At 33.7% G+C, this 22,540-nt stretch overlaps 2 protein-coding genes across 2 annotated transcripts; one reads left to right on the top strand and one right to left on the bottom strand.

The window, feature by feature from the left end:
* Positions 1 to 2,917: 2,917 nt before the first annotated feature.
* LOC18039337 (beta-glucuronosyltransferase GlcAT14A) lies at positions 2,918 to 6,470 on the top strand. Its single transcript, XM_006430991.2, has 4 exons — positions 2,918 to 3,907; positions 4,011 to 4,086; positions 4,187 to 4,302; positions 5,389 to 6,470. Exons 1-4 carry the CDS (start codon positions 3,322 to 3,324, stop codon positions 5,901 to 5,903), a joined length of 1,293 nt encoding a protein of 430 aa, XP_006431054.1. The 5' UTR covers positions 2,918 to 3,321; the 3' UTR covers positions 5,904 to 6,470.
* A 12,220-nt stretch (positions 6,471 to 18,690) lies between these two features.
* Positions 18,691 to 20,615, bottom strand: LOC18039336 (AAA-ATPase ASD, mitochondrial). Its single transcript, XM_006430990.2, has one exon. The coding sequence runs from the start codon at positions 20,491 to 20,493 to the stop codon at positions 19,045 to 19,047; it is 1,449 nt and encodes a 482-aa protein (XP_006431053.1). The 5' UTR covers positions 20,494 to 20,615; the 3' UTR covers positions 18,691 to 19,044.
* Positions 20,616 to 22,540: the final 1,925 nt, after the last annotated feature.

Below are 22,540 nucleotides of genomic sequence, written 5' to 3'. Positions count from 1 at the left end.
TTTTTGCTTCAACACAAATAGCGGCGTTCAACAATTTAATCCCTCATCGAATGTGGTGGTATCAAAGCCTGAGTCTTGCGTTCAAACTCTCACATACTCTTTGGATACGCTTGTTTTTTGTCATCGGTCCATATCTTCCCCTAAGACAACTTACAACAATTTAGAGAAGCATTATCTTACACAACAAAACAACCGCATTTTTTTTTTTATCTTGTACCAAACGAAAACTCTTTGGTTCAAGCTTGAAACGTGCAAATCACAGAGGCAAAGAGAAAAACTCCTGCCTTCAATCACGTATAATCATGCGATACATAATTTTGCAAGGTTTATTGAAACTTCCAATATGCAAATAGTGCTTGAGTTTTGATTGCTTTCACAAAAGCTATGCCAGAAGAGGAAGTAAAAGGAGTGTAAGTAATAAATTTTATTCAATTTGCACACACCCAAACGATTCCTTTCTTTGGATCTCGGTTATTCTAACCGAACACCCAAATCTAAAATTAGCAGGCTTCACGGACTCCACCATGGCCCGTATTTTAACTTCTTTCCTTCCGGCTTTGAATGCAAATTTGCAAAATTTATTGTCACATTTATCACCTTATCTATCTCATCTCATTGGCATTTATTTATTTACTTTTTATTATTTTTTGTTCTTTAGCTCTAGGCTCAGGTGAATATGCCAATGCATGTGGCCTGTCTCTTTCTAATTCTTTAATTTCCCCATCTTGTTTCTAACTTTAAGATTATCGTTCATGTCGCAAAATTCTATTTTAGTCCACATTAAAAGAAAGAAAGAGGGAGAATTTCGTTCACTTCTAGAACAACTAATTTTCATCACAAATGAATGTGACGTAATATATTATAATTGATGGAATAAGAACATACATTTTTTTTTTTTGTCCCACGAGATAAAGGTCAAAAGAAAAGCCCTCAGCTCAGCTACTTCGAACTTCTTATTTAATTTCTTTTTCCTATCACAATCATATGGAAAGAGAATTTGTCCGAATTGCAGCCACGGGAAGCTAAATTTAAGCCTAGTAGTTTGTGGAATGTGAATTTACTGGTTGATGGAAACGGTTAGGCCAACGGTTTACGTATACTTGTTGAAAAAAAAAAAAAAAATCTCTTCATTTTCAACCAAATTCTACACTTATTTATTTATGTTCAATTTTAGTACTTCCACATTGGGCATGATCACGTCGCATCATGTGGGTGTCAATTCCCATTTCTTTTCTTTTCTTTTTCTTTCCCTATTTGCTTTTCTTCTGAATACACATTTTAGTGATAAAAAATGACCGACTTCAAGAACATTTACCCTTATATTGACTCAGAACAGAAAGAGATATATAATTGTTTAATTATCACATTATTGTTTAAATGACCTCGATCTTATCTCAAATGCTCATAAAATCAAATTCTCGAACTCCAATTCAAACTTTGTGTCTTGTAACTTCTATTTTGCTTGCTATTCGTTAGAAAATCTGCAAAGAATAACCAAAAAAAAAATAAAATAAAATGCTTGTTAGGTTCACCTTGTTCAATCATAATGTCTAAAACCAGACTAATCATGGGTCCTTAATGCAATTATGCAAATAAGTACGCTTCTGACTATAAATTAATAGGTCCAAAATGATAGATAACATGAAAGTGGGTACCACGACAGTTTCAATGATAGAGATTGATCTCGATGAACGGTTAGGATCATTCCTATGTGCTAGATTGGTTGGTGATGTGGCCTGTGAATTTGGGCCCACCATGAAAATTTAAAAGACTTTTTGTTTGGTAAAATGCAATTATTCCCCATTGTGGGTAGAGATCGATGAATGAATTGCAAGGATTGAATAATTTTTTATATAATGTAATATTTTAGAATTGGAGCCAACATTTTATGCGCCTCAATTAAATCTTTGATTAATTTCTTTCAAACCAAAGCAATTGAACTTTGACTACACAATCCTTCAATGAGTTTCGTGCCAATTGGGATTTGTATATATAAAAATACAAAATTAAAATATAAAAAAATCGGTGATTTAGACTTTCGAATGTGGACTTCAATTTTGTTTCGGTAATTAGATTATTTCTTGATTATAATAAGAGTGATTTAGATTATCCTCCTGTTCTTTTATTAACATATGATCACTTGCATAATGGAGTTTCGGCAGCGCACTTCAAGCATTTAATATTTCTTTCACTTGCGGTTAACTACCCACTCAACAAACTTTTGGAAAATGTTGTGATTATCTTGAAAGCATTTATTATTTAAAAAATGCTTATCAATTTGACCAGAATTGCATTCCTATTATTTGGGTTTTTTTTAAAAAAAAAAAAAAATCTGAATAGCGTTTTTTTTTTTTTTTTGGCTTAAAAAAGGAAAAAGAAAACACGAACACAAAAACATTTTTGATAATTTTATTTGGCGGCCGGTTGATACGGATGCGCAAATGTAGAGATAAAGACCATAAACTTTGATTAAAATGACATTCACTTAATTTACGGAGGAGAAATTTATTGACAAAATCTATGGCTTCGATGTGACCTAATCTACCTAAACAAACCCCTTTTTGTTATTCAAGTCCATCACTGTTACTTGTCAGGAAATTATATTATTGAGTTTGAGTCTCCTACTCCTACTCCTACTCCTTAAAGAGAAAACAATTTCTACTGCTTTTTTTTTTTTTTTTTTTTTTTCTCAAAAGATATAACTACCAAGTTAAGTGTTTTTCCTCTTCTTAGAAGTTTTAACCAATTCCAAATATATACCGTGTTTGAGAGTTCATCCACAAAATCGCTTTAAAAAACATTATTTTAAGTTTTCTAAAAAAAATTAAATAAATACTTATGAATATTATATATGCAAAAAAGTAAAAAGTCAGTGTGTGTGTGTGTGTGTATATATATATTAAGCAAACTGTTGAATCACATAGGAAAGCTGGTTTGGTGGCAAAATTTCAGATTGAAATGTGAAAACGAGTCCAGGAGACTAATAAGAGAAGTAGAAGAAAAAAGGGGCACTTGTTGTGTTAACACCAGCACCAAAACCAAATTAACTCAAAAATAAATTTTAAAAAAAAACACGTACACACACTCTCTCTCTCTCTCTCTCTCCTGGTCTCCTGCAGCAGCATCAGTGAGAATTGAATTGGAGTTGAAGGATTTGTGCCCATCAGTCACGGCGCCACGCTGACTCGCGTACTTCTCCGTATTTACCACGTACGTTTCTCTCTCCCCTCCCCCCTCCTACAAATTCCCCAACCCAATCCGCAAAATCTCAACCCCCACCAGACGCCACCATTTCGTCGTCGTCGGAATTTGATACCAATAATGAAGAAGCTGAAGACCTACTACTCGCACTTCAGAAGCCACAACCACCCCCCCAACAAATGGATTTTCCCGCTCGCCGTCGGCTCCGTCGTTTCCATCTTCTTAATCTTCCTCACAACCCTCACCTCCCCGACCGGCACGTCGTTTTTCTCCTTCTCCGCCAACTCCTCCTCCTACTCTAATCCCTCCATCTTCGTCGAGTCGAAGCTCCAGCCCACTCCCCTCTCCCTCCTCCCTCCCCCCCCTCGCTTCGCTTACCTCATCTCCGGATCCGTCGGCGACGGCAACATGATCAAGCGCACCCTTTTGGCCCTCTACCACCCCAACAACGTCTACGTCGTTCACTTGGACAGGGCGTCTTCCGAGAGCGAGCGCTTAGATCTGCAGAACTTTGTCAACGGCTTTCATTTGTTTAACAAGTTCAGTAATGTCAAGATGATCACCAAGGCTAATCTTGTCACCTACCGCGGACCCACTATGGTCGCTAATACGCTGCATGCGGCTGCCGTTCTGTTGAGGGAAGGTGGGGACTGGGATTGGTTTATTAATCTTAGCGCTTCTGATTACCCGCTTGTTACTCAAGACGGTGAGTTACCTTACCTATGTCTTTATTTCACTTTAAATAATGAATTTCTTTATTTTTTTCCTTTTAATTTTTTGTTAATTTGTAATGGGTTTGTGTTTGCTAGATCTGTTGGATGCTTTTTCGTATTTGCCGAGGGATCTGAACTTTATTGATCATACGAGTAACATTGGGTGGAAAGAGTAAGTTGATTGATTAATCATTTTGTCTTGCGTTTTTTCTGCGCTTCTTTTTTGTGTCATCGGAGCTGATTTTGAAGCTGTTATTTGTGATGATTGGTAGGTTTCAGAGGGCAAAACCGATAATTATAGATCCAGGGTTGTATATGAGTAAGAAAGCGGATGTTTTTTGGGTTACCCAGAAGAGGAGTGTTCCGTCAGCATTCAAACTCTTTACAGGTGCTTTTCCTTTTTCAAATTCCATTTATGTGCTGTTGAGTTTGCAAATTGGGTTTCGAATAATCCTCTTCTGTTGGCTGATCACATGCTAGAGTTATTTTCTGTGGTCCCGAACGGATACTTAGTTACAGAAAAATTGGGGCAAATGTTTAATTGTTTAGAATAGAAATTAGTTAGATGGTTGAATTGTTGAATCGCGCTTTAGTTTCCTGAGACAATAGGTTGTTAAGTTTCTAGCTATCTTTTGATATGGTTTTGAATTGCTTCATGTCCTCTTTGTTTAGAGTGACAATTTTTGGTTTTGATCCAAAGTGATATGGATTTCTGATTTAAGCCATGACCCCAGTCCCCAGCGATTATAAGCTACCCAGTCTCCAGCTGGCTTTCTGTTATAATGAGTTGCTGGGAGTTCTTGCATTGGATCACATATAACCAAGCAAATAAAGTCAGAGTGCATGACTCTGAGACTGCTGAATATGCTTGTGTGCAACATCTCACTGAACCTAGATCCGTGTTAAGTTGTACACACTCCTTTAGGGAAACTTGATGTTGATGTTTACCAAATCATATTTTAGGAGCAGAATGTAGGGGGAAAGAAATTTGCAAATTCATTGATTGCTGCAACTGTCTTGTTACCTGAAGTTAGTTGGAAGAAGAATGCTATCAAATTATCATGAGATAGTAAGTGATGTTACCTGCAACTCGACATCAAATCATCAATTAAGTGCGGTTTTGTTCATTTTAGGGATGTTGTTTTATATTCAGCTTTACGATAATGTTCCTTTGTTGATCATTCATTTCTTTGACATTATATGCGCACGTTGATATGATATTTGCTTATTCCATAAACTTCAAGCATTGTTTTTTATTTTTCACTAACTTCATAATATTCAAAATGCGTATACCTGCTAGCTTCCAAGTCAAAAGTATGCTTTGATGTAGATGAGCCAAAGGGTGGCTTTTAAATGCTTATATTTCTTGTGCTCTGGGGTCTGGTAGGTGTGCCAGATATGTAGGACTGGATGTATAAAGTTTGCACAGGTTTGCTGAATTACCGAACTGAAAATATCTACTTTTATATCACAGGTTCGGCCTGGATGGCACTTTCTCGGTCGTTTATTGATTATTGCATATGGGGATGGGACAACCTTCCTCGAACGGTTCTGATGTACTATGCCAACTTCTTATCATCCCCAGAAGGCTACTTTCACACTGTCATTTGTAATGCTCAAGAATTTCGTAACACCACTGTGAATTCTGACCTGCATTTCATCTCATGGGACAACCCTCCCAAGCAACATCCCCACTACCTTAACCTTGCTGACATGCAAAGGATGGTTGACAGTAATGCCCCGTTTGCAAGGAAATTTCCCCGTGAAGATCCAGTGCTTGACAAAATTGATTCAGAGCTCTTGTCTAGGAACCCCGGGATGGTGACTCCGGGTGGTTGGTGCATTGGGAGTAGGAAAAATGGGAGTGATCCATGCTCTGTTGTTGGTAATACCACTGTCCTCAGGCCTGGCCCTGGAGCTAAAAGACTTGGATCTTTAATCACCTCTCTGTTATCGAAGGAGAAATTCCGGCCAGGGCAATGCAAATAACTAGAAAAAAAACCCGCAATACCAGGAGCTTCCCAAATTAATTGGGTTAGTCTACAACAACAGATAGAAGACGATATGATCATGTAACCAATTTTCCTTGTGTAGGTGATAGAAAGAATGGTGAATCTATAGATGACCTCTCCAATTTGTTGAGTTGCATAACTCTGTTTTATAGCATTACACAAATGTGATGGATTTAATCAAAGGATGTCAGCTACGGAACGCATTACTTACCGGCCAGAATATTCCGGTATACGCAACTGAACTTATTATTCTTCGTATTCAGCCTCATTGCTTTTTGCGTGTTTCTACATTTTCCATGATCAACTTCTACACCAAACAACAAAGCTTGTTCAGGATTTGAGGATGCAATGGAACAACAACATTCGGCCGAGTTAATGTTAGTAAAAAGAAAACGACATGAAATATTGGTTCTATAGTCTATGTGCCTTTGTATTTAAGAGAACGACCATTTGCTCCAAATACAATGTGGTATGGTGATTTGATTCCTTGATTCCTGATCAGGAACGGAAAAAATATCATATTGATTATGTTGCCTTGCTATTAGTTTATGATATATGATTTGTAGTTTCAATCTAAATGAGTAGGCCATTGTTAAGTGATTATGTGTTTTGTTCTCTCATATGCAAATTCTTATTATCAATTCTAACGGGCGATCTACCGTATCATTTGCTGAGGATTCATCGTCTGTAAGTCATGACAGGACAGGAGTCCGCTTAAGCTGTTTGGTCGCTTATTTACACCAGTAGTCCACCAATACCATACCGATTACAGACAATAATAATGTCATTGTCATTTAAATACAGCAACACCCGTACAGAGAGAGTCAGAGATAGACATGTGCATGCAAGTGAAGGAAGGGAATCATTAAGTTGAAAAGCCCAGTAGATTTTTGAGGTAAGCCCATATGAAATGAACCCACTGAAAGTACAGCTGTGCTTCGAGCTATACGGCCCACACGCTACTTTCAGATGAATTTCTTTAAATTCGTATTAGACTGTCACAAAAGGCCTCCTTGCACTAATTGTGGCTGGTGACCCAAAATAGATCTCCTTTTGATAAATTTGAGTGGGGTCAATGTATTTTCCTAGATACTATTATGACTGTGTGCGCATTTATGTCTCCGTAGTGTGTGAGAATCCACACCTCTTATTGTAATTTAAAACAAATAGCGAGATGTCAAATTAATGGGAATGAGTGAGATGGGAGGGCAGGTGCGGCTTAATAGATATGGGTTCAAGGTCTGTTTGGTAGCGTTGTAGAACAGTTGCGACTTAAAAGTATAACAACAAATCATTTAATAAATATTTATAATATAACTTTTAAGTCAAATTGATTTCATCTAATAGTTATTTGAAGAAATTTTTTTAATAACTTTACTATTTCTTTTAGTTAGTTTGATATCATATTTACTAAACACAATATAGTTTTATATTCCAGTTATAGATTTTTTTTTTTTCATAGCAAATTTGGTTTAAAAACTATAAAACATCAACACCAAATAGTCCCTAAGGATAAAAGAATAAAAACTCATGTATAGATGCTTAGTGAAAAAAGATTAAATGTATAGTGGATCCACAATGAATTGGTTTCTACTTTTCAATTCCCATTTGTGTTAGTAATTTAGCTTAGACACTAGACTCTCAAAAAGGTTGCAGCTTAGAGTTTTGTTCTTTCTTATATGATAACATTTAAAACATGAATTTAATGAAGTTAGGTACTAGAGGGATATGTCGTTTGATTATGGTTTTTGAGTACAACACATCGTATTGTCAATATAGAGAAAACAACTAGTCATACAAAGTACGCAGCACATACTCTATAGGAGTACTTGTCGTCTATTTTTCTTCTTTAAGATGACTTGAGGTCGGTTGCTTTTTCTACTTCTACATCATGTCATCTGATGCTTTGAGACCTAAACTACATATCGTTCGTTTCTACAATTATTTATAATTTTATATATAGGGTAAAAAAAAGTCTTTACTGATTCTTATAAAATAAGCGACTTGTTAATTAGTTATGTCAATTTTATTATGATTTAAACATATTTGGGCCCGGATCTTGATGGGAATAGGATTAAAAATCCTCTTTTTTATTTCCTTGCTAAATTATTTATCTTCGTAGTTACGCACTCGAATTATAAAAATTTAAGCCAGATTAACTTGATAGAGATTCAATCCCCATCACACTGACACCAGAAATTCTAACTTACTATAGCTTTACAAAACAAATTCTAATATATTGTCTTCCCTATAGACCATGCATGAATTCAACATATAGAACAGATAAATAAAATAAATAAAATGATTATAGCAAAAAAAAATGGCAACTTACCTCTTTCTCAACGATAGTACTACTGAAAGAAAATGATGGGCTTCAGTCCAGGACAGATGATGCTTAATTACATATTGCTGTGATGACATTAATGCACAAACGAGCAAGCAAGAGCTAGGCGGTAGGCACCATCTCTCCTGCGACAGAAGCCCCTTTACATCTCTTTCTGATCAGCTAGCATTGCTTTGCTCCTCTCTTGCATGCCTTATTAGGTTGAACATTGTCTCTTCTTCTTCTTCTTCTCAGCTGTATGAGAAGAAGATTATCGTTTGCTTCTTTTTATTCAATGTTTGCTCAAAAGGCATTTTCTTACCTAAGGAAGGTGGCATTAGGAAATTAATATTACCTAGGGACAAGGGACAAGTGGCCTACACTTTAGGATACTATTTGATAGTTACAAACTTTAATATTAGCTATTGCATTTTATAATTAATTATGTCATCAAAACTTATAAATTAATTTAATTAACTTTTCAACTCTAAATAGCTGGAGCTCTCAGACGGTTTCCTCATCCCATGTAACGGGTCTTTTCAACTTCAGTACTCTTATTCGTCTTTATAGTCATGTGTCATTTAATAAGTAGGGATGAAACTATCAGTTTTGTCATTATCTTCTGGATCCCATAGCATATGTATATAGAGACGTAAGAGACTTTGTTTTTTGTAATCCATGTTTGACCGCTAAATCCATGATTATATGAACAACTTGATATATATAGTTTTTATCAATTGACAATAATTAAATGTCCTATTGACAAGGATATGTAAATGACTTTTCTTAAAAAAATAAAACAAAAATTAATGGGATTAATTTCATGTTTAATTATATATGTGTTGTCAGCATAAAACAGCTGTAGGTGACACAACCTCTTTGAGCTCGATCCTCTTATCTCAGACAATGATGTCACATGGTTGATGAAAGAAACTTAAATTTCATTGATGAAAAATCAATAAATAATTTCATATCGAATATTGATCCAATTATGTAGCCTTAGATCAATTGGATTTGCATAATCCATGTGTTGACCTAGTAAATATTTTGATAAGCAACTTGACAGGACCACATCTTATAGTTAAAGCATACAAAAATTGACCTTGATGGAAAGGGATAACGATATTTCCTTTATTTTATATATGGCTAATTTTCAAAATTTTCAAGAAATTATCAATAATTGGCAACTTTCTATTGTTTTTACAGACATAATTACAATTTCTAAGTAGAATTAATCGTCCTCCAACTAGCATCATGATTTGAACATGATTCTAGTATAAGAATAATTTTGAATACTCCTCATTTATTTTTTCCCCATACAATAAGAGTGGATAAAACCAAAAATTAATTTTTTAACCCTCTCTACCTCCTCAGAATTCAAATATGGTAACTTGCCCCAATATATATATATATATTGAAAATCACTCAATCAAATTCTAGGATTATGTAACTTTTACTCATCATATGTTATGTATTTTATTTTTTTCATATCAGTTGAAAAATTTACACGACAAGAATCTAGTGGAAGTAGTCGATGCATAATGAGAGTAGCTAAGACTCGACGCATTATTGAAGATAATAATAAAGAAATCGTTTGGCTACAAAATCAAGAAGGAAGAATTAATATATAGATAGATTCATACCTAAGAAAACATTTATATGAAGAATTAATATATAGATTCATACCTATGAATGAAAACATATATAGATGTACAACGAGAAGAGAAGAGGGTAGCAAAAATGTGAGCGAAGAAGTTTTAGGGCTTCTTGTCACAGGATGCTGGCACTTGCGACACCACATACACACGGCGGCCGGTGCAGGTGCCACCGCTCCTGCGACAAGAGTCCCTGAACTTCTTTTAATTTCTTTTTCTAGCATGTTCTTGCCTTAAAATTCATGCAGGCCTTGGCTTGGCTTCGATTACTTTCCTTTATAATTTTTCCTCACTTTTGTGCTAATTAAGCTCTGTCGTTGTTGCGTATGTCTCCTGCTTATGACCCTTCGGTTTCCTTAAAGCAAATGGGTGTTGTCTATCTCAGTCTACTCTCTCTCTCTATTAAATAGTTGTATATGTTTTTTTCTTCTTCTTTTAATAATTATTAGCCCAATTAATTATTTGTATTAGGTTCATGGTGATGGTGATGGTGATGGTGATGGTGATGGTGATGGTGATGGTTTCAAATTTCTTAAATGTTGTTTTGCGTTTAGTTAATCCATTTCATGACTCGGCTATCAAAGTTAAGGTGCACCGTCTCTTGGCTTCATTTATGTGCGTATGCAACTGAATATAATTAATTAACTAATAGGTTAATTGGTCCCCTTTTTGATAAAATAAGATAAATTGTCTAATAAAATCATTTTTTAATACAACTTTATCATTAATTAATAGGTTAATTGTACTCTCTGTAATGTAATATTAAAAAATAACAAAAATATTTATTTTACAAATTAGATGTACTTATCATATTAAAAAAAAATTAGGCTTATCCAAATTTATGATTAAAAAAAGAAATAAATTAATACCACCTAAATTTAAAACCATAATGCACATTACTCATTAATTGAGTAATCGGCATCTTCTTACCTAATTCTTGAGGTCAACGGTTTAAGTCTCTCCAATATTTTAAGAGCAAAGAGTTAATATTTATAAGTTTCAACTATGAATTATACACATATCAATACTGTAATGTTGGAGAAATAATTCCACAAATCAATTAAATATTGTTGTAGTGCTAATTATATACCTTTTTTAAGCTGAAGCCAAAGTATAATTCTAATAGCGAGGGGTTGTCTCCTTTGGTCTTAGGTCCTAGATTCAAGTGTCACGAATATGCGTGAATTGATTAAAAAATAATAATAGAAGCTTTTTAAGCTAATGAGATTGCTATGTAGTATCATAGATAAAGTTCAAGCACAAGTAAGTCTACGACTAACATTACCCACATTACCTTGTCAAGTTATAAGAACCCGAGAAAAAGTTAATAAAGGAAAAATGTTGTGTTGGCCGAGAATAGATTACCTAAGGCTTAAAAATATATAAGCTTGACTTAGCGCTTGAAGTTATATAAATTAAGAGGCTTTAAAAACATGAAAAGCCCTAGACAATTGTGCTGAGCCATGAATACTGAACCAAGGCTATCAAGGCCTTTTGATTGGACCTCCAAACAGATGGTGATGGCTCTAAAGTTGATAAGTTAAAGCAGCTGGCATTTAGAACCGTCTTTGGTTTGTTTGCGACCTATTTATTTTTGGAACTCAACTGTTCTTTGGCTATTAGATTATACTTGAAATATTAATATCGTGAAATGTATGTTATTATATATAAGTGTGGTTTTGGCCTGCTTAAAAAAAACCAAGGCTATCAAGGTTATACTGTGTAGATAGCATTTTGAGAAGAAAAGATATATATTCTAGGCCTATTGCAGAAACGTGAACAAAGAAAGAAGAGTGACTCCGAATCCGAATCCGAATCCAAATCCAACTCCAACTCGAAATCCGCATGCAACCGGGAAATCTCCTAGTTAATCCAGTTAATTAATTTTGAGATCAGATCAGTTGTGTTCTGTCTGTAAATCAAAAGAGGGCTATTAATATATAAAACTACAGTATAAAAGCTTGGAAATTAATCCGTAGCTAGGTAATAGCCACATGACATCGCAGGTGGCCGAAGCTCGCAATTGAGCAGAACTTGATTGCAGCCTTGTGTTTGAAATTGCAAGTAGGATACAGCTGTGGGAGGATTTTGAATCTTTTGCTGGTGTTTGCACCTCATGGAGATCGAAGCTAGGCAGCGAATCCGCAGGACAATTTCAACATCAAGTACAAATCTTGTCAGCAGATTGCTTGGCTTATGTTTCCTCAGAAAGTATCATTACCAGAAGACCATCATAATGATAATGTAGGGATTACATTCTTCAGTCTTTCAAAGGGCAGGAGTAGCCTTGTAGCTTTACCAGAATCAGCAAACCATGCAAGGTAATTTTTCTTCCCGGGGATGGCTTATTAAAATTTCCCCCGATCTCAGCTAGGAAAACTGTTCATTAACTGTAGATTACATTCTTCAGTCTTATTTGAGCATGAATATCAAGATACAGACAGGAGGTGGAGGTATAGATATGGGAATCTATAACATGGAAGATGGAAATATTGAGCGCTTCTTTAAAAGAAATCTTTGCCATATTCTTAATCCACCTATGTGGGTTGAACTTCGTTTTTAATAATCATTGAGGTTATAAGGTTAGAGTGAAAGACTTAATTTGTTTGTGTTGGTTTTCCATTCCCTAATTTTTCTTTTAATTTATTTTTATATGTCGTGTCGAATTTCTTTTCAGATATCTATGCTATCAGTTTTATATATATTAGATTTAATTAGATCTCAACATACTTTTATCTGTCAATTAGAGTAGTGATTTTCTTTGTTAATAGCAATTTTACAGATTAATCAAAGCACCAGATCGAATACACGACGGAGCATAAGGCTTTAAAGATTCTGTGGATTTATCCCTGAAGAAAGATCTGTAAACGGGAATATATTTTTGCAAGAACCTGAATATTAGCTGGCCTACCCCATTAGGGTGAGTGGCCATTTCATTAATCAACTAATTGATCTTAAGAACATTTTCAATTTGTTTGACTCCCCCCATTATACCATGTAATCCAATAATCTTGATTCAACTGAGTTATGTTGTACAAAATCGAGAATGTCGAACTTTTGCCTACCGCAATGAGCGTAATTAGCAGGGTTAAATGGTACCCATGAAAAGTTGACGTATTAATACTTCTTTACAGACCATTAATTTTAAAAGGTTGAATAATATATAATTTAATATGGTTAGAAATTATTTCTGCTTTAGCAAAGGTCAAAAAAAGGTATTTTGTGGTCAATAATTGTTAAATCTTCATCGTCTTTTCCAAGCATTTCATGATCTGTCTTGCAGCATTAAATTTACCTTTTTTGAGATGAAAGGTAGAGCATACAAAGCCTAATTCTGTTCATGCACACGCTTCAAGCTTAGAATATTGAAAATATATGCATTATGAGCACGGCTATTCGACTTTAATTTGATCTGAGGTAGAAACATCTCTGTAAATATGGAGATCAAAATCACCTATTTTCACGCATCATGAAAATTTTATTGCCGGTGCTAGGCTAGTTATTATAACAATGTAAAATCTTTTAGGGTCGAATAACAAATTAGAGATTTGAACTCCTCTCACGTTGGAGGAGAGGAATTTGAATTATTCATTAATTTTTTTTTAAAAAAATTTACTTATTTTATTATCACACCAAATTTTATAACCCTAGTTGATGATTTGGACCTGCATAAAGAAAGAAGTCAAATTGTTCTATTCAGAAAAGATTCATATTTCAAAGAAAAAAAAAAGGAAAATAAATAAATATCAAAAAGTATATATCTAAGAAAAATAATAAATTAACGACAAAAAATTATAGTTGTTATACTCCACTAGATTATTATCAATGGATCATTCATCAATGCTTATAGCATATGACGTATGCACGTACACGTATGCACTTTGCAAAGGCAAACACAATGCTCTCTCCATAAATCGGTCAATTTTCATACACAAAGGCAGTCATAGCTTGCGGCAAGGGAGCAGGAGAGAGAGAGGGGCTACAGGGATTCTTGTCGCCGGAGAGATAGCACCTACTGCCTCTTAATTGCATTAACTAAGTTGTGCATAAATAACGCCGTAAGCGCCATCTCCCGGTGACAAGACTCCCTCCATCCTCTATATATATATATATATATATATATCAAATGTCGTCAGTCTACTGGTTTTGGTTTGTGTTGCTGCAGCACAGTGACATTCAAGTACACGAAATTAGGTTTTGTTAATTATCAACTTTCTTCATTTCTTTCTCTTTAATTCTGTCACTCATCTGCTTTAATTTTTCATTTGGATAAAACAAGTAAAATTATGTAAAAAAAAGCTCATAAGTTTATGCCTCCGAAAACATTGGGGATGTCTTGTTCTTTTTTAAAAAAATCGTTAGGGTTAGGGTTTTCCTGAATATCAGTTCCCATAATTTTGTTTTTGTTTTTGTTTTTCTTCAGGCACAGATCTAGAAGATTCATTCAATAACAATTGATCTCTGTGAAATCCATCATAATACAAGTTAGAAGAACCAAATCTGATAAAGAAGGAGGCGTCTGTTTTGAAGCTCAGATCTGGTATGCAATCATCATTTTCTCAACTACATCAGCTTCCTTACCTGGTATCTTCGGTGTAAAAGTACAATTAATATAATAGTTTGGCCAATAGGCGATTGTTTGTAAATCAATCTTGATTTATATTCTAACTATGTTATTTTACCTTAATTTGTTTGTTTAAACGAAATTTCAATGTGTTTCAAAACAAAAACCAAAAAGGAGAAAAAGAAAGAAGGAAAGAAAGAAATTAATTTATTAAAATTAGCAGAGAAAGGAAAGGTTGGTATTATCTTTTTCTTCTTCTTCTCAAATAGATGTGTCTATTACATGTCTTTTTTAAGTTTTCTCTCTTTTTTGTATGCCAAAGTTTTTGCTACATGCATCAATGTCTGTTCTCAATGTGTTTCAAAACAAAAACCAAAAAGGAGAAAAAGAAAGAAGGAAAGAAATAAATTAATTTATTAAAAATTAGCAGAGAAATGAAAGGTTGGTATTATCTTTTTCTTCTTCTTCTCAAATAGATGTGTCTATTACATGTCTTTTTTAAGTTTTCTCTCTTTTTTGTATGCCAAAGTTTTTGCTACATGCATCAATGTCTGTTCTCAATGTGTTTCAAAACAAAAACCAAAAAGGAGAAAAAGAAAGAAGGAAAGAAATAAATTAATTTATTAAAAATTAGCAGAGAAATGAAAGGTTGGTATTATCTTTTTCTTCTTCTTCTCAAATAGATGTGTATATTACATGTCTTTTTTAAGTTTTCTCTCTTTTTTGTATGCCAAAGTTTTTGCTACATGCATCAATGTCTGTTCATCAGACATGCAAGTAGTTTCATTATAACATTCTCAGATAGTATCAATTAATCTACTGAAAATTTGGGGAAAATTAGGTAAGGGAATCAATATATATCAAGTAAGAGAATCAATATACATCAAGTTTACATTAAATAACAGCAGCAAGATGCCAAGATAATCAAACTAAAGGTACTGCGGTACTGTAATTAATTTGAAATAAACCGCACAGTAGTTTTGGAATTGAAGTATTACTTTCGGAAGAATTATTGATGAGTGTTTCTTAAACACCATTATTAACTGTTAAAATCATCAGCTGGTTATCGAAAAACTAAGCGTACCTTAGTGCTGTGTTTTAATTTCCTTAAGCAACCTTTAATCTATATGGAAATTAATCTAGCTAGCAAATAAGAGTTGGTGTAGTAGGAAAATGAGAAATTAAATAAGTTTTTATTAAAAGAAAAAAAAGAAAAAGAAAATATGCGTAGATATCCGAACGAGAAAGCCGGAACTTTTAAAGAAAGTAAGGAAACAAAAGATGAACAAGATGAACTGATTACAGAGTAATTATATATATATGTACACATACAAACATATCTTATGGAGAGTTTACAGGCGGAGCTAGAATAATAGCGAGAGAGCAAATTAAGGATATTCGAATTTAAGTTGCAGAAGAAATGGCACCATCTGCTTCTGCAGCGCGGTATGTACATGCAAAGCAGCTGGTGCCGTCTCTCCTGCAACAAAACTCAAAAGTGCTCCCAACAAGTAATTAATAAACACGCAAGAGAATAAATAATAATGAGAGTAATTTTAATTTGGACAAGAGTAAGTTGGAGGGTTCTCATATCGCAGGAGGATGGCACCGGCTGCTACCTAGCGGCTGCAGTTGGTCCCATCTCCCCTGCGATATAAGTGCCCCAACTTTCTATATTTAATTTGCTGCTAGCTGCAGCTCTAGCTCTCTCTTCTCTTGTATACGTAGTGTTTTAATTTATGGTTCTTCTTTGCGCATTGTTTGGGTATTTATAGGGCCTAAAACAAGGAATTGATTCATTGATCGACACATGATATGAAAGTTGTTTAAGGAAATGACTGGGAAATTGACTAGGTCTTTAAAAAATCCTTGCGTATGCGTGCCACCATTTGTTCAACGATTTGGAATGTTCCATATTCACATTTAATTTATATATAAATAATTACATACGAAACTTTATAGTAACTCACTTAATGACCTTGTTTTTGCTTTAATGTAATTTCATTGTTTCTACGAAAGATATGATGAAGTGCCCCCAGCTTGAGAAATTTCATGGTACTTTAATTGTTATGCAAATGGTCTTGTTATATGCTGGGTCGGTTTTCCAAAATGATTATTTTTCTTTTATTTAGATGACAAGTTAACGCAGTTACAAGGATATTACTGACATTAATGATTTCCTGATTTGATGAGCTTGCAGATTAATTGTAATTAAAGGGAAATGTAATTAAGGACTGGTTAATTTGGACTGGGTAGCTTAGGTACAAGAGGTAATTAGTGTTATCATTATTGTAATTAGAAGTATGCCAAAACATGGGACGTCTAACGGTATCAAAAGATTAAACCATCAATTGCACAGCCAAGCTTCAAGGTCGTGTCCACATTAAAAAAAAAAAAAAAATCATATTAATTATGACCATGTCATGGTCGATGATTTGGGGAACTACTAAATAATGCTGCTTTGTTTTCAAATCTTTTGTTTTTTTTTTTTTTTACTTTCAATGGGTTCACACACACACACACATATATATATATATATATATTGAGTTGTGTGATTCAGGATCTGAAATTTAAGAAGCAGATTGGGAAAGGCAGTAAGGAGGGGAAGACTCTTCTGTATGTGTTGATGACTGCGACTTGATGCATGCACTTTTCTTAATTTATAAAAGAAAATAAATCCATGAGAAGAAATTTCAAGATTGATTGTTTAAGTACTTTTCAAGGTTGTTGGCATTATGGAGGCCAATCACCACTCTTAGGATTATGGAGAGTTGAAATTAAATGATTTAATGTCGTTTCTCTAATCACCAATTAGTTTTTAGAAAAATTTGCCAATTTTTACTTCAAAATTTTATAGGCTTTTTTAAAGACAAAATTCTATACTTAAAGCATACTGAAACTGGAGCAATTTTAAGAATAGGTGATCTATTGAGAATTTACAACAAACGCCTAATGTGAACGTGATGTTCAATTATTCATAATTAAAAACTATTAATTAATCGATTGATTTCAATAAGATAAAATTTAGGAATTTATTATAAACATAGTATGTATAAATACATAAAATTGAATTTTATGACTTTTACAAATGCACTTTTTTCATTCTAAGCCACAAGATTAATAAGAATAAATGCAAAGGTTAAGATAAATGTTGTGGAATATCTTCCACCCAAATATAAAAAATAAGGATAAATATAAATGAACTTGATAAATAAAGGATAAATATAAATGAATTTGATAAAAAAAAGTTGCTATAACAATTTTTATTTTTTATAAGGAATTTTTTTTTTCCTCGGTCGTTCTCTAAAGAAACTTATTGCACGGAATTTCGAAGCTTAAATGAGGAAAATAAAACTCTAGCAAATCAGTCAGAACTCAGAAAGGAATAAATAAATAAACAAATAAGTGGGAAGTTGACCAGGAAAATAAAACTAATATCAAATGGTTAAGGAAAGGAAAGCATGGTTAAAGGAGCAAATAGCCCCACCCTGAAATCGATGTGTGAAAGCGCATGGGAAAATTGGTGTTAGAAAATTTTCAAATGTTCGGCGAAGTAAAACCACATGCTCTCTTTTAAGTCAAGCAGCCATAAGAATACTACACAAAATTTTCCAATAGATTTTCTTTTTTTCTTTTTTTTCTGAGACAAAGACCATAAAAAATAAAAAATAAAAAACACTTTTTGTTTCAAGCATGAGTTTCGTTTTCCCATTTCTACGCAAGCAGACAGGCATCGGAACTTCCAGTGAAACTTGCATATGATGAATTTTCTTTGCAGCTGACCAAGGGAACTTGCAATGAAGTTAATTAGACAAACATTTTCCTAGAAGGTGATTAATTAACTCTTGACTCTTCATTTGATTATATCTTGTTTTGGAAAATTTCTCATAAATGCCCCTTCTTTTGTCACTTTTAGCACACACCAATCAGTTTTTAATTAGTAAAACAAAATTCCTCCTTAACACCAGGCTCATGATATTAAAAACCACATGGAAGAATTATTACTAATGTTAGTTTATTGGGTGGAGCTTGCAAGGGCGAGCACTTACATATTTGCATCAGAAGTTTATGTTTTTTGAAGAATAATTTATATTTTCTTTGGAGGAGTTAAAAAAAAAAAAAAAGAAATAGTAATGGTAAACTTTTGGGACTAAAAAGTTTCCTATTCGGCTCTTAGATTGGGCCAAAGATTAGGCTCAAAATTTATTATCTTGATCTCCATCAGTGTGGTTGTTTGGATTAATTTCCTATTGGGCCAGCGTATTTGTCAAACTAAGCCTAAGATTAGGACCACTTAGTTTAAAAGATACAAAAACTTATGGGCCTCCAACAAGATTGAAAAAACCTCGAATCGAGAATGTCCCGACGAAGACAAGAAATGTCTCAATCTTGCTGCCGGCCCAGTATAAAGAAGAATCAAGAGAATCAAATTCCATTTCCCAATTCGCACAAAACAATCACAGAAAAACAAAATTATATTTTCTTATTTCACCAAGTCATTGTCAAGGGAAAACAGGGGAAAAAAAAATTTCTCCCCTTTTTATTTTTTCTTTTTGGTAATTTTCTTAGCTTCTTGTTACTTCTCTTCTTCTTTTGCTTCTTCCTTACCCAATGACTCGTTCTCATTTGCTTCTTTATCATCAACTTTCACCCTTCTTGCCTCTTCTTTTGCCAATTCCAAAGCCTGGTTCAAGCTTCTAAGGCTAAATTCAATATCAGCAGGAAACGTTTTCGGCATCAAATGCTCAGCAACATCAGCTGGTGTCATCTTTGCTTCCCCTAACAATTCGCCAATCTTGTCAAACAAGTTATGTGACTCAATACTGAGATAGTTCTTAGCAAGAACCTTGAATGCTTCGTAGCTACAATGCGACAACTCTATATGCTTGTCCATTCTTCCTTTACGGATTAAAGCAGGATCAAGCTTCTCAATGTAATTAGTAGTAAACACAATTAGCCTTTCACCACCACAAGCTGACCACAACCCATCAATGAAATTCAGTAGCCCCGAAAGAGTAACCTGACTGTTATTCGTTTCTCTTTCTTCTTTTCCAAGCTTCTGCCGCGGATCCTTGTCGTTCCCCTCATCCTCTTTTTTCTCCTTTTTCTTCCTTCTTTGCCCGGTCAAATCTAGCGAGCAATCGATGTCCTCGATTACTATAATAGACTTGCTTGATGTCTCAATCAACAGCTTCCTTAACTCAGTGTTGTCCTTCACGGCAGTTAATTCAAGATCATAAAGATCATAGCCTAAAAGATTGGCCATGGCAGCTATCATAGTGGACTTACCGGTCCCCGGAGGGCCATACAAGAGATACCCCCTTTTCCAAGCCCTCCCAATTCTTGCATAAAAGTCCTCAGACTTACTAAATGCGATCAAATCATCAATAATTTCCTTCTTCTCTGCAGGTTCCATAGCAAGTGTTTGAAATGTTGCAGGGTGTTCGAAAAGTACATGAACCCAATTTGAACCATTATTTGTATAAAGCTTTCTCATCCTATTTCTCACCTTGATTTCCCTGCCTTCTTTAAGTACACTAACCAAGTATGGACCTAAGATTAAATCACGGTGACGTTTATGGAAAGTTAGCTTGTAGTATCTCTTCTCATCTGTTGCCGGATAGAAAGAAAATACCTGAGACTTAGATATGTGTTTGCCCGAGCTCCACCAGAGTTTGATTCCTTGGAATTCATCAGCAACTTCTTCATGGTCGTCCATGCTTAGCACAAGTGACTGGTTGCTGTTTTTGATTATATCAGCCTTGAGTCTCTTTGCTTGTGTAGATGACTTGGAGCTGAGGTAATTCTCAATGGCAGAATAAGCTTCACTACGCATGAACCGGTCACCTGTGAATTCATTGAAGGTGATTTGGACGTAAGGATAGAAGAAACTGACCAATCTTTGAGAGTATTTTTCAATGTTGTGTCGAATTTCATAAGGGAAATACTGCTGAAACATTGCCCAGAGGAACATTCCACTGGCAATTATGGAACCAAGACTAGTAAACAAGTCTTTGGATTCCATGTTTGATGAATTTCTGATGACTTTTTTTTTTTTTTTCCGCTTATTCTGCTTCTGCTTGATGGTTTTGTTTATGGGGGTCTGCCTTTGAGAGAAAGGTAGCCGGTGGCTTATGTATTTACACTTGTGTTATCCAGATGTGAACCCATTGAAAAAGCAGGCCTAGAAGTTGAGTGTTGGTTTTGTCTGCTTATTTTCAAGTCGGCAATGGACGGTTGAATATTCTAAAACAGAAAAGCTTATGAGCTAAGTAACTATGTCATCACTTAGATTTATGATTTTTTTAATTAAAATATTTAGAAAAATATATTTCTTTTTCTCAAATTCTCATCTACATTGATGCAACTATGGAGCACAAGGATATCAAAAGCTCTTTCAAATTTGATAATAAAATCAGAACATATAAAATAGCTTATTATAACTCTTCCACATTTACAATCACAATAAAATTAACATTTATTAACTCCAAAAGCTAATTCAAAAGTACTGATTATGCAATCTTAGGTGGTGTTTGGTTGGGATTAAAGAATGGAGGAAATGAAAGTAATTTAAATTCTATTTTTATTTCCATTGTTTGGTTGGACAAAATATATAAGAATTTAATTTTCATTAGAATTTAATATCCATGATAATATAGGATTTGAATTCCACACTAAATAGTGAAGAATTTAAATTCTTCTTATGTTGGAAACTAAAGTTTTCAAAATTACCCTTCAACTTTTTAACTTATTTAATGCTATTAATAATTATTATTTATATATTTATTTTATTAATTTAATAGTATAAATAATTATATATTAATTAAATTTAATAAATGATTTAAGATACTTAACAAAATAAATAAACTTATTTATTTATTTAATATGAAAATATAAAAAATATAAATTAATTATCACCATATCTCCGCAGACGTCGCCAGAAAGTCGCTGGAACTCCGTTGGCCGTCGGCGGATATATATATATATATATAAATTGCGTTAATTAATTGCTTTTATAGATTGTCATATTATAAAGCTAAATCTTATTACATAAATCTTTTAAACATATTGTTTTCATTCACGTGATGAAAGAACACGGCTTTCTTGTTTGACTGTATGTATAGATTTTTATAAAATTATTGTTGATTAAATTTTGTTTCAGTTCATATAAAAAAAAAAAATATATCGTTCAGTGGTTCTTAATCTTATTATAAATTAATTTAATTATAGAAGTTTATCTGGTATAGACCATGTGCAGCAATTTTTTTTTGTTTGTTTTTGTATTTTGTGAATATAAAAAAAGAAGAAGAAGATATTACTAAAATAGTAAATGTTAGGGAAGCTAATTAATTGACTCGCAAGATTAATTTGATACCGCCGGCTCAATAGCAGCACTAATAAAAAATCTTGTGACATGCCCCTTCACATGAAATGTGTTCGAAACTCGAAAGTTCAGAAATTGAAACTTAAGACAGGAGACTGTAGTTCGTCGATAAGGCAAAAGAAAAGTCTGTCGAGTCGAAGAGTGAGTTGTAGAAATTAAACTTGAAATAATTAATATAACTTTGACGTCACCTTAGAGAATCGTTCAACCCAACAGATTTAAGTTAATAAGTAAATACTAATCAATAATAATAAATAGCATGCATTGTCGATCCCTTATTTGTAAAGAGTAATGATACAGCCACAAACTCTTGTACAAACTTATTTTGTACAAACTGATATGGCATGATAAGATTGGTTGAATTAAATATCACTTGGCCCATATGATTTGTTTTTATTAATTTATATTTTCATTCAACCAATGAATTAATGCCACGTCAGTTTGTACAAAATAAATTTGTACAAGAGTTTGTGACTGTATCATTACTCATTTGCAAAACGTTTCACCATAAATGATGACAGTACCTCACAAAATACTATTCAAGTCACACTCATTAATTTGATTATCAAACTTCTTCTGCTAGATATATAAATCGAAATTGAAAGCTACCACAAACTTTGATCAAATTTATACACAGAATAAAACTATTCCTAGAGAGGTACACAAATCAGATCCTAAAGACGCATAT

The sequence above is a fragment of the Citrus clementina genome, unplaced genomic scaffold (assembly GCF_000493195.1).
Source record: "Citrus clementina cultivar Clemenules unplaced genomic scaffold, Citrus_clementina_v1.0 scaffold_6, whole genome shotgun sequence".
Lineage (NCBI taxonomy): Eukaryota > Viridiplantae > Streptophyta > Magnoliopsida > Sapindales > Rutaceae > Citrus > Citrus x clementina.
Note: the sequence above shows the minus strand (reverse complement) of the source record. Positions and strands in the feature narration are given on the sequence as shown.

What these genes read in the sequence shown, in the direction of transcription:
- LOC18039337 (XM_006430991.2), top strand. Translation starts at nt 3,322, where the DNA reads ATGAAGAAGCTGAAGACCTACTACTCGCACTTCAGAAGCCACAACCAC. An exon ending in AGTAACATTGGGTGGAAAGA is followed by an intron (nt 4,087 to 4,186) that starts GTAAGTTGATTG and finishes GATGATTGGTAG; the next exon opens with GTTTCAGAGGGCAAAACCGA. An exon ending in AGCATTCAAACTCTTTACAG is followed by an intron (nt 4,303 to 5,388) that starts GTGCTTTTCCTT and finishes TTTATATCACAG; the next exon opens with GTTCGGCCTGGATGGCACTT.
- LOC18039336 (XM_006430990.2), bottom strand. Translation starts at nt 20,493, where the DNA reads ATGGAATCCAAAGACTTGTTTACTAGTCTTGGTTCCATAATTGCCAGT.